General features: G+C 43.3%; 1 protein-coding gene across 1 annotated transcript in view; it reads right to left on the bottom strand.

Moving 5' to 3' along the window:
- Positions 1–974: 974 nt before the first annotated feature.
- arhgap25 (Rho GTPase activating protein 25) overlaps positions 975–12,116 on the bottom strand; it is a 45,108-nt gene continuing 33,966 nt past the window's right edge. Inside the window, exons 9-11 of the mRNA XM_033013882.1 lie at positions 11,408–11,592; positions 8,338–8,885; positions 975–2,064 (exon numbers count right to left, since the gene is read on the bottom strand). Coding sequence (XP_032869773.1) covers positions 1,863–2,064; positions 8,338–8,885; positions 11,408–11,592 — 935 coding nt within the window. The 3' untranslated portion in view covers positions 975–1,862. The remainder of the gene's footprint in view (positions 2,065–8,337; positions 8,886–11,407; positions 11,593–12,116) is intronic.

Below are 12,116 nucleotides of genomic sequence, written 5' to 3'. Positions count from 1 at the left end.
ATAAATTGGCCAGAGGAAGAAGCAGAACTGGGGGAAATTTAGAACTCAATGGAGGAGGACAAAGGGGTTAATTAAGAGGGGGGAAAAAGAGCATGAAAGAAAACTTGGGGGGAATATAAAAACTGACTCTAAAAGCTTCTTCAGATATGTAAAAAGGAAAAAGATTAGTAATACCAAATGCTTTGGCCCACTTTGTCCACTTTGTCCACTTTGTCCACGCTAAACGACAACCTGATCATTAATACTATCCACACACTAGCGATAATTTACAGAAGCCAATTAACCGACAAACTTGTACGTCCTTGGAGTGTGGGAGGAAACCGGAGAGCCCATGTGGTCACCCACGTGGTCACAGGGAGAACGTACAAACTCTGTGCGTGAGGATCGAACCTAGGTCTGTGATGCTGTAAGGCAGCAACTCTACCACTGTGCCACTATGTCACCCCACAACTCTTTTCACAATTGTTGTTTGACCTGCTGATAGTTTCCAGTATTTCCTGTTTTATTTATTAAAGACCAAGGTCAGTCAGTATTTGTTTTGTTTAATTTGGAGAAACAGCGCGGAAACAGGCCCTTTGGCCCACCCAGTCCGCGCCGACCAGCCATCATCCTGTACGCTAGCACTAGCCTACACACTAGGGACAACTTACAATTCACAGAAGCCAATTCACAGAAGCCAATTAACCTACAAACAACATACAAAAGTACAGCTCCCCTTATACTTCCCTGCAACTTGATGGTGCAATCATAACTGAATTAGTAACTGTTTAGAACAATCAATTTCTATCTATGCTGACTCAGAAATGGCACGGCAGAAATAAGCTATGAATAGTGGAGATATTTAAGGATTTATAAGCCCCCTTTGACACCTTTATCATCCCAAGCATTCCAGTTGTAATATGTATCATCTCAAGTTATTGTTATGGCAATGATGAACATAATTAGCAAATAAGTCATACACACTGCATTATATATGAGGCAAATGGTGTTAGAGGTCATTTATCAACATTTTGTTTATCTGATAAGATCATTACATAAGAGTAACTTTTTCTGTTGCATTACAGCAGTCAGACATTACAGCAACAGCATTTTGTAAATGTATAATTTATAATTAAAGATACAAAGGTTTGCATAGTGACGATATTGTGTAAACCAGGGAATTGACATGAGAATCACAAGGAGAAAATGGGCAGGTGAAGAAAAGCTCGGCGAAAGGGGAAGACTTTAAGGATTTTATGGTGAGTAGAATTGGTGGCCAGCTAATATAAATGTCACAGTTTCGGGACATATGACAATCAAATACTCTTGACTTGATCACACAATCAAAGACAATACATTTGATCTTCCCAATATTCAGTCAGAGAAAATTTTGTCCTGCACAGTTTTGGATATTGGACAATTTGATGGGTGCAAAAAGGTGTTGGTGTTCAGATAGAACTGGGAGCCATCCACGTGTGGAAACTCATATTGATCCCAAATGATCAGCAGAAATAGGGAAAAAAAGGATAATTATGAGCAACTTGCCAGAGATCAGTACTGAATGTGCTTAGCCATATTCCATTCCAGAACAGCACTCCTTGACTTTATTAGAAGACATTTAAGCACACATAAGCACCAATTATTAACACACTTTGAAGTAGGTGTATGGGAATTGTTTTACAACCAACTATTTGCTGATGGAATGCATCCCTTCCACAGTCAGTACTGCAGAATTAATGTTTCAGTGCCTCTGTGTATAATGTCTCCCCACTTTGATAAGCTTTTGACAGAAAAGTAAAAGTGACACATTATTATTTCCCCATTTGGAAACAAAGAGCTCAGCCCCTTTGAAGGAGTTCTAGGGTACAAGCAGTGTTGGAGGTTTAAGCTGAGGCTTTGTTCTTTGCCTGCACGAAGTCCTTCAGCTCCTTCTCCAAGCCCATCTTGCGTTTCTCGGCCTCCTCTAGTGCACGTGTAGTGTCACACAGCTTCACTTCCATAGCTTTGTACTGCTTCTTGTCCTCCTCCATCTGCTGCTTGAGTCGCACCACTTTAGCCCAGACTTCGTAATTCTCTGTTAAAACGCTGTAAACAAAAGTGCATCGATTTTGTAAGAGGCATCAAAATGTAGATCGTATCAGTTTAATTTAGTTTAGAGAAACAGCATGGAAACAGGGCCCACGGCCCACCGAGTCAACGCTGTCAATTGGCCACCCATTCACATTAGTTAGACTTTACTTTACTTTAGACTTGAGAGATGCAGAGTGTAAATGGGCCCTTCAGCCCACTGAGTCCGTGCCGACCAGTGTTCACCCATTCACACTAGTTAGACTCGTTAGATAGTTGTGAATCTGTGGAATTCTCTGCCTCAGAAGGCAGTGGAGAAAATTCCCTGGATGCTTTCAAGAGATGGAGTTAGATAGTGCTCTTAAAGATAGCAGAGTCAGGGGATATGGGGAGAAGGCAGGAACGGGGTACTGATTGTGGATGATCAGCCATGATCACTGTGAATGGCGGTGCTGACTTGAATGGCCGAACGGCCTACTCCTGCACCTATTGTCTATTGTCTATAGAACTGTTGTATGCTGTAGACTTACAGTGTAACATGTAACAACACTGATGGTACATACAGGGTGTGCCATCTTATAGAACTGATGGGTGATACAAAGTGCACCAACTAACAGGATTGGCAGCACCCATGTAGTAATCACTTGGCAGTTGGCATACAGGCACCATTTTGCTGGCACATGACTGACAGTGGGGTACAGTGGGGGACAGTGGGAGATTGCAACCTTCACGTGGTCCGCCCAATGTTTCGACGAATGCAATCAACCTGGCGTGCACAATCAAATAAGATCAAATAGAACAAGTTATCCTACAACTTTAGGCTGTGCACGCCATACGCAAGAAGAAGAAGATGACTGACATTAGGCACATGGTGCACAATCTAAGTCAATTGATGATTGATCTGCAGTGCGCTATGCAAAAGATTTCAGAATCGACACAGTACACTATGCAGTGATAGTCAATAACGGATCCTAAAACTGAACTGATTGTAGACAGTGCATCATTTAACAGCATTGATGCTAGATACACAGCAGGTCACTGGCCAAAGAAACAAAGAACCCAAGCTAACAGTATTGCTCGTAAACACAGTGTTTTTTCTGAAAAAGAGAGATAGTAGATATGCCTGTCAACAATTGAACATTAACCCAAATTTAAAGTAATAATAATAATAATGGATGGGATTTATATAGCGCCTTTCTAATACTCAAGGCGCTTTACATCGCATTATTCATTCACTCCTCAGTCACACTCGGTGGTGGTAAGCTACTTCTGTAGCCACAGCTGCCCTGGGGCAGACTGACGGAAGCATGGCTGCCATTCTGCGCCTACGGCCCCTCCAACCACCACCAATCACTCACACACATTCACACACATTCACACACAGGCAAAGATGGGTGAAGTGTCTTGCCCAAGGACACAACGACAGTATGCACTCCAAGCGGGATTCGAACCGGCTACCTTCCGGTCGCCAGCCGAACACTTAGCCCATTGTGCCATCTGCACCACACACCATCCAATAGGCTTAATAATGGACAGCGTGGTCTCTAACAGGTTTGATAGGAGATGTACAGTGTACCATTTCATAAGATTGACAGTAAATACATGATATACCAACAACCAAAACTGATAGTGGGTACACAGTGTTTAAGAAGGAACTGCAAATGCTGGAAAATCGAAGGTAGACACAAATGCTGGAGAAACTCAGCGGGTGAGGCAGCATCTATGGAGCGAAGGAAATAGGCAATGTTTCGGGTCGAGACCCTTCTTCAGACAGAAGAACACAGTGCATCATCTGTTTAGAACTGGTGTTGGATTTAATGCAGCTTCGAACAATTTAGAGGCATATACCTAGTACAACATTCAGCAGAATCAACAGTGGAAATGCAGTCTCTCTTTTAACAGAGTGACAATAGATACAGCATACCATATTTAGACACAGAAATTCTGGAGTCACTCTGGAAAGAAGGAATGGGTGAGGTTTTGAATCGATACCCTTCTTCCTACTTGAACCGAAAAGTCACCCATTCTTTCTCTCCAGAGGTGCTGCATGTCCTGCTGAGTTACTCCAGGATTTTGTGTCTATCTTATAATAGATGTACAGTGCACCATCCAACAGAACACAAAAATCTGGAGTAACTTAGTAACTTTGTGTCGAGAGACCATATCGAACCAAAACGTCACCTATTCCTTTTCTCCAGAGATGCTGCCTGACCCGCTGAGTTACTCCAGCATGTTTGTGTCTGCCTTCGGTTTAAACCAGCATCTGCAGTTCCTCCCAACACATCTAACAGAACTCATGATATACATACATTGTACTATCTGATGGGGTTGATAGTTTACAGAGGGTATCATGTGTTCTAATGTACTGTTTCAATTTCCAAGTATGACGTACGGGGACTGATACTAGACACATAATGTGCTCCTTAACAGGACCCTTTGACAGGTTTGATTGTGGATAAACAGCAGGCCAACTAACTGGGGTGTGAGGACATGCAGAGTGCACCATCAAACAGATCTAATGGCTGACACAAAGAGCACCATATACTGTGATAGGAATGCAGGATGCCACCAAATAAGACTCGTAATGACAGTCAAGCAGAATTGAACAGAATAGATGACAACACACAATACGATTTTTTATCGGAACTGATGGAAAGTACACAGTGAACCATCTAACAAGATTGACAGTAAAAGCACAATTTAGACATAGAGTGCGAGTAAGAATTTCATTATTCTGCTTCGGGACATATGACAATAAAACACTCTTGACTGTTGACTCTCTTGACCTTATCGATTGGATGGCAAACACTATTTAGCCGGATTCATGGTAAGTACACAGTGCGTTTTCTGACAGGACTGATGGTGTGCCGTCTGATAAGATCGACGATAGATACACAACGGACCATTTAATAAGGCTGGTGGAGGAAACATAGTGCCATATCTAACATGACTGATCCTAATCACACAGTGCACTATCCAACAGGATTAACAGCAGGCGACCAGTGCATCAATGTGTAGGAAGGAACTGCAGATGCTGGTTTAAACTGAAGATAGACACAAAATACTGGAGTAACTCAGCGGGACAGGCAGCATCTCTGGAGAGAAGGAATGGGTGACGTTTCGGTTCAAGGGTATCGACTCGAAACCTCACCCATTCCTTCTCTCCAGAGTGACTCCAGAACTTTGTGTCTAAATATGGTATACTGTATCTATTGTCACTTCTGTTGCCACTTCTGGCATTTCTACTGTCAATTCTGCTGAATGTTGTACTAGGTATATGCCATAAAAATTGTTAGAAGCTGCCTTAAATCCACCACCAGTTCTAAACAGATGATGCACTGTGTTCTTCTGTCTGAAGAAGGGTCTCGACCCGAAACGTTGTCTATTTCCTTCGCTCCATAGATGCTGCCTCACCCGCTGAGTTTCTCCAGCATTTTTGTCTACAGGCAGCATCTCTGGAGAGAAGGAATGGGTGACATTTCGGGTCGAGACCCTTCTTCAGGTTGACGTCAGAAGAGAGGGTAAGCCGAGGAAACATGGAAGAGGGGAAACATAGATAAGGAAATGTAAGGTGTGAAAACAGGTCAAAGGGAATTGAAATCAAGGGAAATGTACATTAGATCAATGTTGGTTGCTTTTTTTTAAATCTCTGTTCAAAGCAAACAGATATTGTTTCAACAATGTTCTGTATTAATGTTCTGTAGTAGACACTGTGTGAAATGCCTGATCGTCAATATAAATGGAGTGGCTAAAGGATTAATGATAGTCACACAGTGCATCCTCCATCAGGGCTAATAGAATTCATGATCGATTGCTGATACTCAGTAGATTCTCTGACAGAACTGATGCTGGGCTTTGCCTAACAACATGAATAGCTGACACCCACTAGACACTCTCACAGAATTGATGGTAGTCTCATAATGAACCATTTAACAGGATCGATGGTATGTGCCCAGAGCAACATCTGAGAGGAATGGAAGTAGACACAACAGTGCAGCATCTAAAGGGATTGATAGAAGCACAGTGCACCTTCACAGGATTGATGGATATACTCAGTACCCCATCCAGCAGAATTGGCAGCATGATGCAGTGAAGCATCTAACTAAAGTGACAACAGGCACACAATGTACCATCTAACAGGACTGATGATGAACCTGGTGTACCATCTAATGAGAAAGAAAATAGATGCAAAATGAACCATGCAAATGGATGTGTTAGATATGCTCTTTGCCACTTATCATCAAAGTTCTCATTCTGTGTTACCTTGCAGTCCCACAGCCTACATAACTCAACAACAGACAGCTTTTCCTTTAGCTATTAACACCATAGGTCTTGAAATTATTCCGCCCCTCTGTTATTGCTTTGGTTGTCTTATCTGTTGTCTCTTCCTGTGACAAATCGACACATTCTGCTTGATATTCATCTCCGAGAAATGCTTCAGGATGTTTTGTTAACAATGTATAGGATGGAACTGCAGGCGTGAGTTTACCGAAGATAGACACAAAATGCGGGAGTAACACAGTGGGACAGGCAGCATCTCTGAATAGAAGACATGGGCGCCGTTTCGGGTCGAGACCCTTCTTCAGTCGTTCTTCAGATAATGACATTATGTGAATGTAGATTACTTCTGTTATATTCTTAGATTTGCAAGGCTCAGGCATCATAAAAGGGGGAATTTATGTTGACAGTTCTTGTGGTTATTGCTCTCTTTGCTGGATAGTTACCTCTTTTATAGCTCTTTTATACAAATTAAAACCATGCAAGGGCCCAGTCCTCAATCCTGGGACACCCCACTACCAATAGTATGTCAACTAAGAATGGCCCCATTATTACTACTCTTTATTTTCTCTCTTTAGGCAATCCATGTGGTTCAAATTTGGAAATTTCCCAAAGACACACTTGGAAAAAATACAGTATTACATTAAAAGCCCCACTCCTGTTGTCTACGTATGTGAATTATTATTGAAATATTACACAAATATTGGAATTATTTGAAAATGGCACTAGGTTAACATTGAAGAAGATCAAAGATCTGAAGCCATATCTCTGTGTTTCTCTGGCTACCGCTTTCTTCGTTCCTGTTCCATTTTCTGTATTTATTCCATAATCCCTACTTACCGATTTTACCCATTAAACGCTTGCAAACTTGCGGAGAAGTTGAAAGAAAGATTTGAATTTCGGTAACCCACTCAGTATGGCCTATAATACTTTATACCACAGGAGGTATTTGAATTGTATCTGCTGCTGTAGGCTGTGGATTTCAACAGCTAAATTGCAAACAGCAGGCTCCTACTCACAATGCAATAATGCTCAGATCTATTTTTAGAAGCCTTAATAGCAGTTTCAATATTGGCCAGATCTCTAGATATAATTATGCTGCTCTTCATCCAAGTAGTGTTGCGGGATCTTTGGTATTTCATCTACAACAGTGCAGCCCATCCTCAGTACTGGAATAGAAACTTGAGCTACAGGCTTGAAAGGGACTCGAACAGGGAACATTCTACTTCAGGGAGGAGAGTACTGCCCACTAAGCCAAATCTACCTTGGAAAAGTAGAAATAATAGGCAATAGACAATAGGTGCAGGAGTAGGCCATAATTTCCTTCGAGCCAGCACCGCCATTCAATGTGATCATGGTTGATCATCCCCAATCAGTACCCCGTTCCTGCCTTCTCCCCATATCCCCTGACTGCTATTTTTAAGAGCCCTATCTAGCTCTCTCTTGAAAACATCCAGAGAACCCGCCTGCACCACCCTCTGAGGCAGAGAATTCCACAGGCTCACCACTCTCTGTGAGAAAAAGTGTTTCCTCGTCTCCGTTCTAAATGACTTACTCCTTATTCTTAAACTGTGGCCCCTGGTTCTGGACTCCCCCAACATCGGGAACATGTTTCCTGCCTCTAGCGTGTCCAAACCCTTAACAATCTTATACGTTTCAATGAGATGCCCTCTCATCCTTCTAAACTCCAGAGAGTACAAGCCTAGCTGCTCCATTCTATCAGCATATGACAGTCTGGCAATCCCGGGAATTAACCTTGTAAACCTACGCTGCACTCCCTCGATAGCAAATAAGGAACGGCAGATGCTGGTTTACATAAAACAACACAAAATGCCGGGGTAATTCGACATCTCTGGAGAACATGGATAGGTGATGTTTCGGGAAGGGACAGAGTCTGAAGAAGGGTCTCAACCCAAAATGTCACCTATCCATGTTCTCCAGAAACCCTGAGTTACTCCAGCATTTTGAGTCTTTGTACTCTGGAAAACTCAGCCAGTTGTAACAGATGCTTACCTTTCAATTCTCTCCTCATAGCTCTGCTTCTGCTCCTTCAGCTCCTGTCTTAATCCGATGACATGGCTCCGAAGTTGTTCTGCGCTCATTTCTCTCACATCCAACTCTGCTTCTTCCTCTTTTCTTTCCCCCTTTGGCTGGTCCTTTTGGGTGTTTGTAGAGAGGTACTGGCTTACCTTGAGGCACGGGTTACCAGGACTCCCCGGTTCCACGTTGGGTAACGTACTCTGTTCAGGAAGCCACTCTGAGCTCGCTGAGTCCTTTCTCTGGGAATCGTCGGGATGTATCTTGGTATCATGAACGGGAGCCTTCATAATGTCCTGGGAGTAACTCCTTTTGTGTCCCTCGGTGATATTGTCTTGGAAGGACTTACGTTTGTCAAAGAGGTCAGCACCAGAACTGCCTGCAATGACAGTGTGGGACATCTCTCCAGCTGAACTCAAGATGCAGCTACTGGCTGGAAGTGTCTGAGTCCTTTTCCTGGGGCATACACTCAAGCTGTCAAAATCATTCTCCAATGGGAAGCCAATCTCATCAACTTGGCTGGACTAGGAACATAAAGAAATTATTGTAAATACTATTAATGTTCCCTTATAAATAAACATTTACATTTATATTAATGATAAAAGGTAGGGAATCTGTGGAATTCATTGCCACAGGTGGCCGTGGAGGCCAAGTCAATGGATATTTAGAAGGCGGAGATTGAAAGATTCTTGATTAGTACAGGTGTCAGGAGTTATGGGGAGAAGGCAGGAGAATGGGGTTGTGTATGAAAGATAGATCAGCCATGATTGAATGGTGGAGTAGACTTGATGGGCCGAATGGCCTCATCCTGCTCCTAGAACTTATTAACATAAGAGCTGAAGGGCGTGCAAGGTGTCCAGGACATAAATTGGAAGGGATTGGGCAAGAGAGGATAGGATAGTATCGATGTAAGTGGAGCAGAGAGCTGTATCGAAACACCATTTGAAATCTAAATTTGCACTGCGGTTGTAAGCATGGCCTGTACTGCAGGGATCATTCTCCAATTAGCCCATCAGACCAGAAAACAAAGGAACAGAATTGGGCCATTCTGTCCATTCATTCTGCCCTGCCATTCAATCATGGCTGATCTATTTTCCCTCTCAACCCCACTCTCCTGCCTTCTCCCCATAATCTTTGACGCCCTTATTAATCAAGCACCCATCAAACTCCACTTTAAAAGTACCCAATGTATTAGCCTCCGCAGCTGTCTGTGGCAATTAATTACACAGATTCATCATCCTCTGGCTAAAAAAAACCTCCTCATCTCCATTCTTTTTATTCTGAGGCTGTTCCCTCAGGTCCCAAACTCTCCCAACAATGGAAATATCCTCTACAAATCCACTCTATCCATGCCTTTCATTATTCGGCAGGTTTCAATGAGAAACCCCCCTCATCCTTCTACACTCTGGTGAGAACAGGCCCAGAGCCGTCAAACACTCCTCATAGGTCAACCTAATCATCTCCACCGTAACTACAAGGGTCTTTTGCCCCTGCCAGAGGGGGCAGACATGGTTTTGAATTATAAGGTCACAAGATCATAAGGAACAGGAGTAGCATTAGACCATTCGGCCCATCAAGTCTACTCCACCATTCAATCATGCCTGATCTATCTCTCCCTCCTAACCCCATTCTCCTGCCTTCTCCCCATAACCTCTGACACCCGTACTAATCAAGCATCTATCTATCTCTGCCTTATCATCTTGTATGAAAGAAAACAATGATCCCTCAGTTCTTTCACTTGGATCAGTGGCATGGATTATGTCCCCAAAATCCTGGAGTTGGACTCAAACCCATGACTTCTGAATCGGAGCCATGAGTGTTCCCACTGAACTGGATAAACCGTTAACTGGATTGCATATTATCACCTTGATATGTTTCCCAATGCCCACTGACTTCATCTTCTCCCTTTCATGTCCGTCTTGTTACAAATGTTGGCTGAATTCACAAATATATGGAGGCAAATGTGTGAGTGAAAAGATTACAGACCAGTCACCGACTTGGTCGATCCCAGCCCACCTTCTGGCATTTGCTTAGTTCTTTCTTTCAGTCAACGTTCTTGACCCCACAGACCATCAATAGCTCACGTTCATTAGCTTAGTTTGCCTAACCATGGACAAGTTGGATTTCTCTTTTGAGTCTACAATCTGGAAGCATTAGCCAATTCATTTTGCAGCTAATTGAAATTGTGCTGCTGGTCAGCTGGCAATGGGCTCGTTGATGACAATGCCCTATATTCCCTGCAAGAGTGAAGACAGATAGTGTTGGTGGGTTCCTCATATCTACGAGGCATGAAGGCTATATGGAGCTATCAACCAATGTTCTCATCTGTGAAGCAAACACACAGCCACTGATGATGAGTTGGGGACCTGCCCATCCCTATCTCGATCTTCATCTCCTGGTGTTCAACCCTCAGGAAGTGCTTTCAAATAGAGCACCATTGAACCATTGCTTTCAAATGTGACTGTGTGTGCACTCCCCATTTTCCTTGCCCAAACATTAGGCTCCTTGCTATCAGCAATCTAGGGTTCAGGCTTTGGATCTCTCTTCTCGATCTTGGCCTCGCAACTCCTCCCAAAGATGCTTCCCACAACCTACCTCATTTGACTAAGTTTTCATCAAATGTCAAATTTTGGCTGTTTCTTCCAACGGAAAAAAATGGACCATTTTGCTATTTGACCATAATCACCAACTCAATGTTAGGAAGGAACTGCAGATGTTGGCTTATACCGAAGATAGACACAAACTGCAGGAGTAACTCAGCATATCAGGCAGCATCTCTGGAGAAAAAGGATGGGTGATATTTCGGGTCGGAACCCTTCTTCAGTCAATGGGGTCAGAGGAAGGGTTCCAACCCGAAACATCACCCATCCATCTTCTCCAGAGATGCTGCCTGACCCATGGAGTTACTCCAGCACTTTGTGTCTATCATCACTAACTAAATAGTAGTTGTTGACAAAGAACCTGATGTGAGAGTGTTGGACTACTGATGGTGATTCAGAATGATTATTGTCGGCTGGTTATTGATGCAGATCTTAGACAAGTGTACCGTGTAAGCATCAGTCGTGGATCCTTCGTCAATCTCTGAAGCACCCCAGCCAACCATGCTTCGCTGTACGGAAGCTTTCTTGCTGTCTGACGTCGAAGGGGAAGGCGGTTTATCCTTGTGCTTCGGGAATAGTTCATCATGGTTGCTGATCATCACAGTCATCAGTTTCTGAATCTGTGGTGCACCTGTCACAAAACAAAAAGATTGAGTCATTTCACTGTGCGGCATTTCTCAGACGAGGGTTCTGTGAGACTCTCACTACTCCCCCTTTGTGATTCTTATTCCTCACCGGCTCAATGACCTCCACCTTTCCTTGGTCATCTGTTGCCGGCCCATTGTGGACCCCACCCTTCCTTGGTCATCTGTTGTTGGCCCATTATGGACTCCACCCTTCCTTGGTCATCTGTGGCCATGAGCCGATTTCTTCTGACTTTCTCCAACCCCTAGTTCCCTCTCCTCCCCCCTCTACTTTCAGTCTGAAGAAGGGTTCCAACCCGAAACGTCACCCATCCTGTTTCTCCAGGGATGCTGCCTGACCCGCTGAGTTGCTCCATCGCTTTATATCTATCTTGAGTCATTTCACTGCCGAGTTTTATACCTGTGAAATTTTCGCTTGGTCTTTAGGTAAAACTAGGGACCCAAGTAACAACATACTCCTATCGATCAGATATGAAATACCAAGTGAAAACTGCAAAATAAATGAGGTACA

Source organism: Amblyraja radiata, chromosome 39 (assembly GCF_010909765.2).
Source record: "Amblyraja radiata isolate CabotCenter1 chromosome 39, sAmbRad1.1.pri, whole genome shotgun sequence".
Taxonomy (NCBI): Eukaryota; Metazoa; Chordata; class Chondrichthyes; order Rajiformes; family Rajidae; genus Amblyraja; species Amblyraja radiata.
Note: the sequence above shows the minus strand (reverse complement) of the source record. Positions and strands in the feature narration are given on the sequence as shown.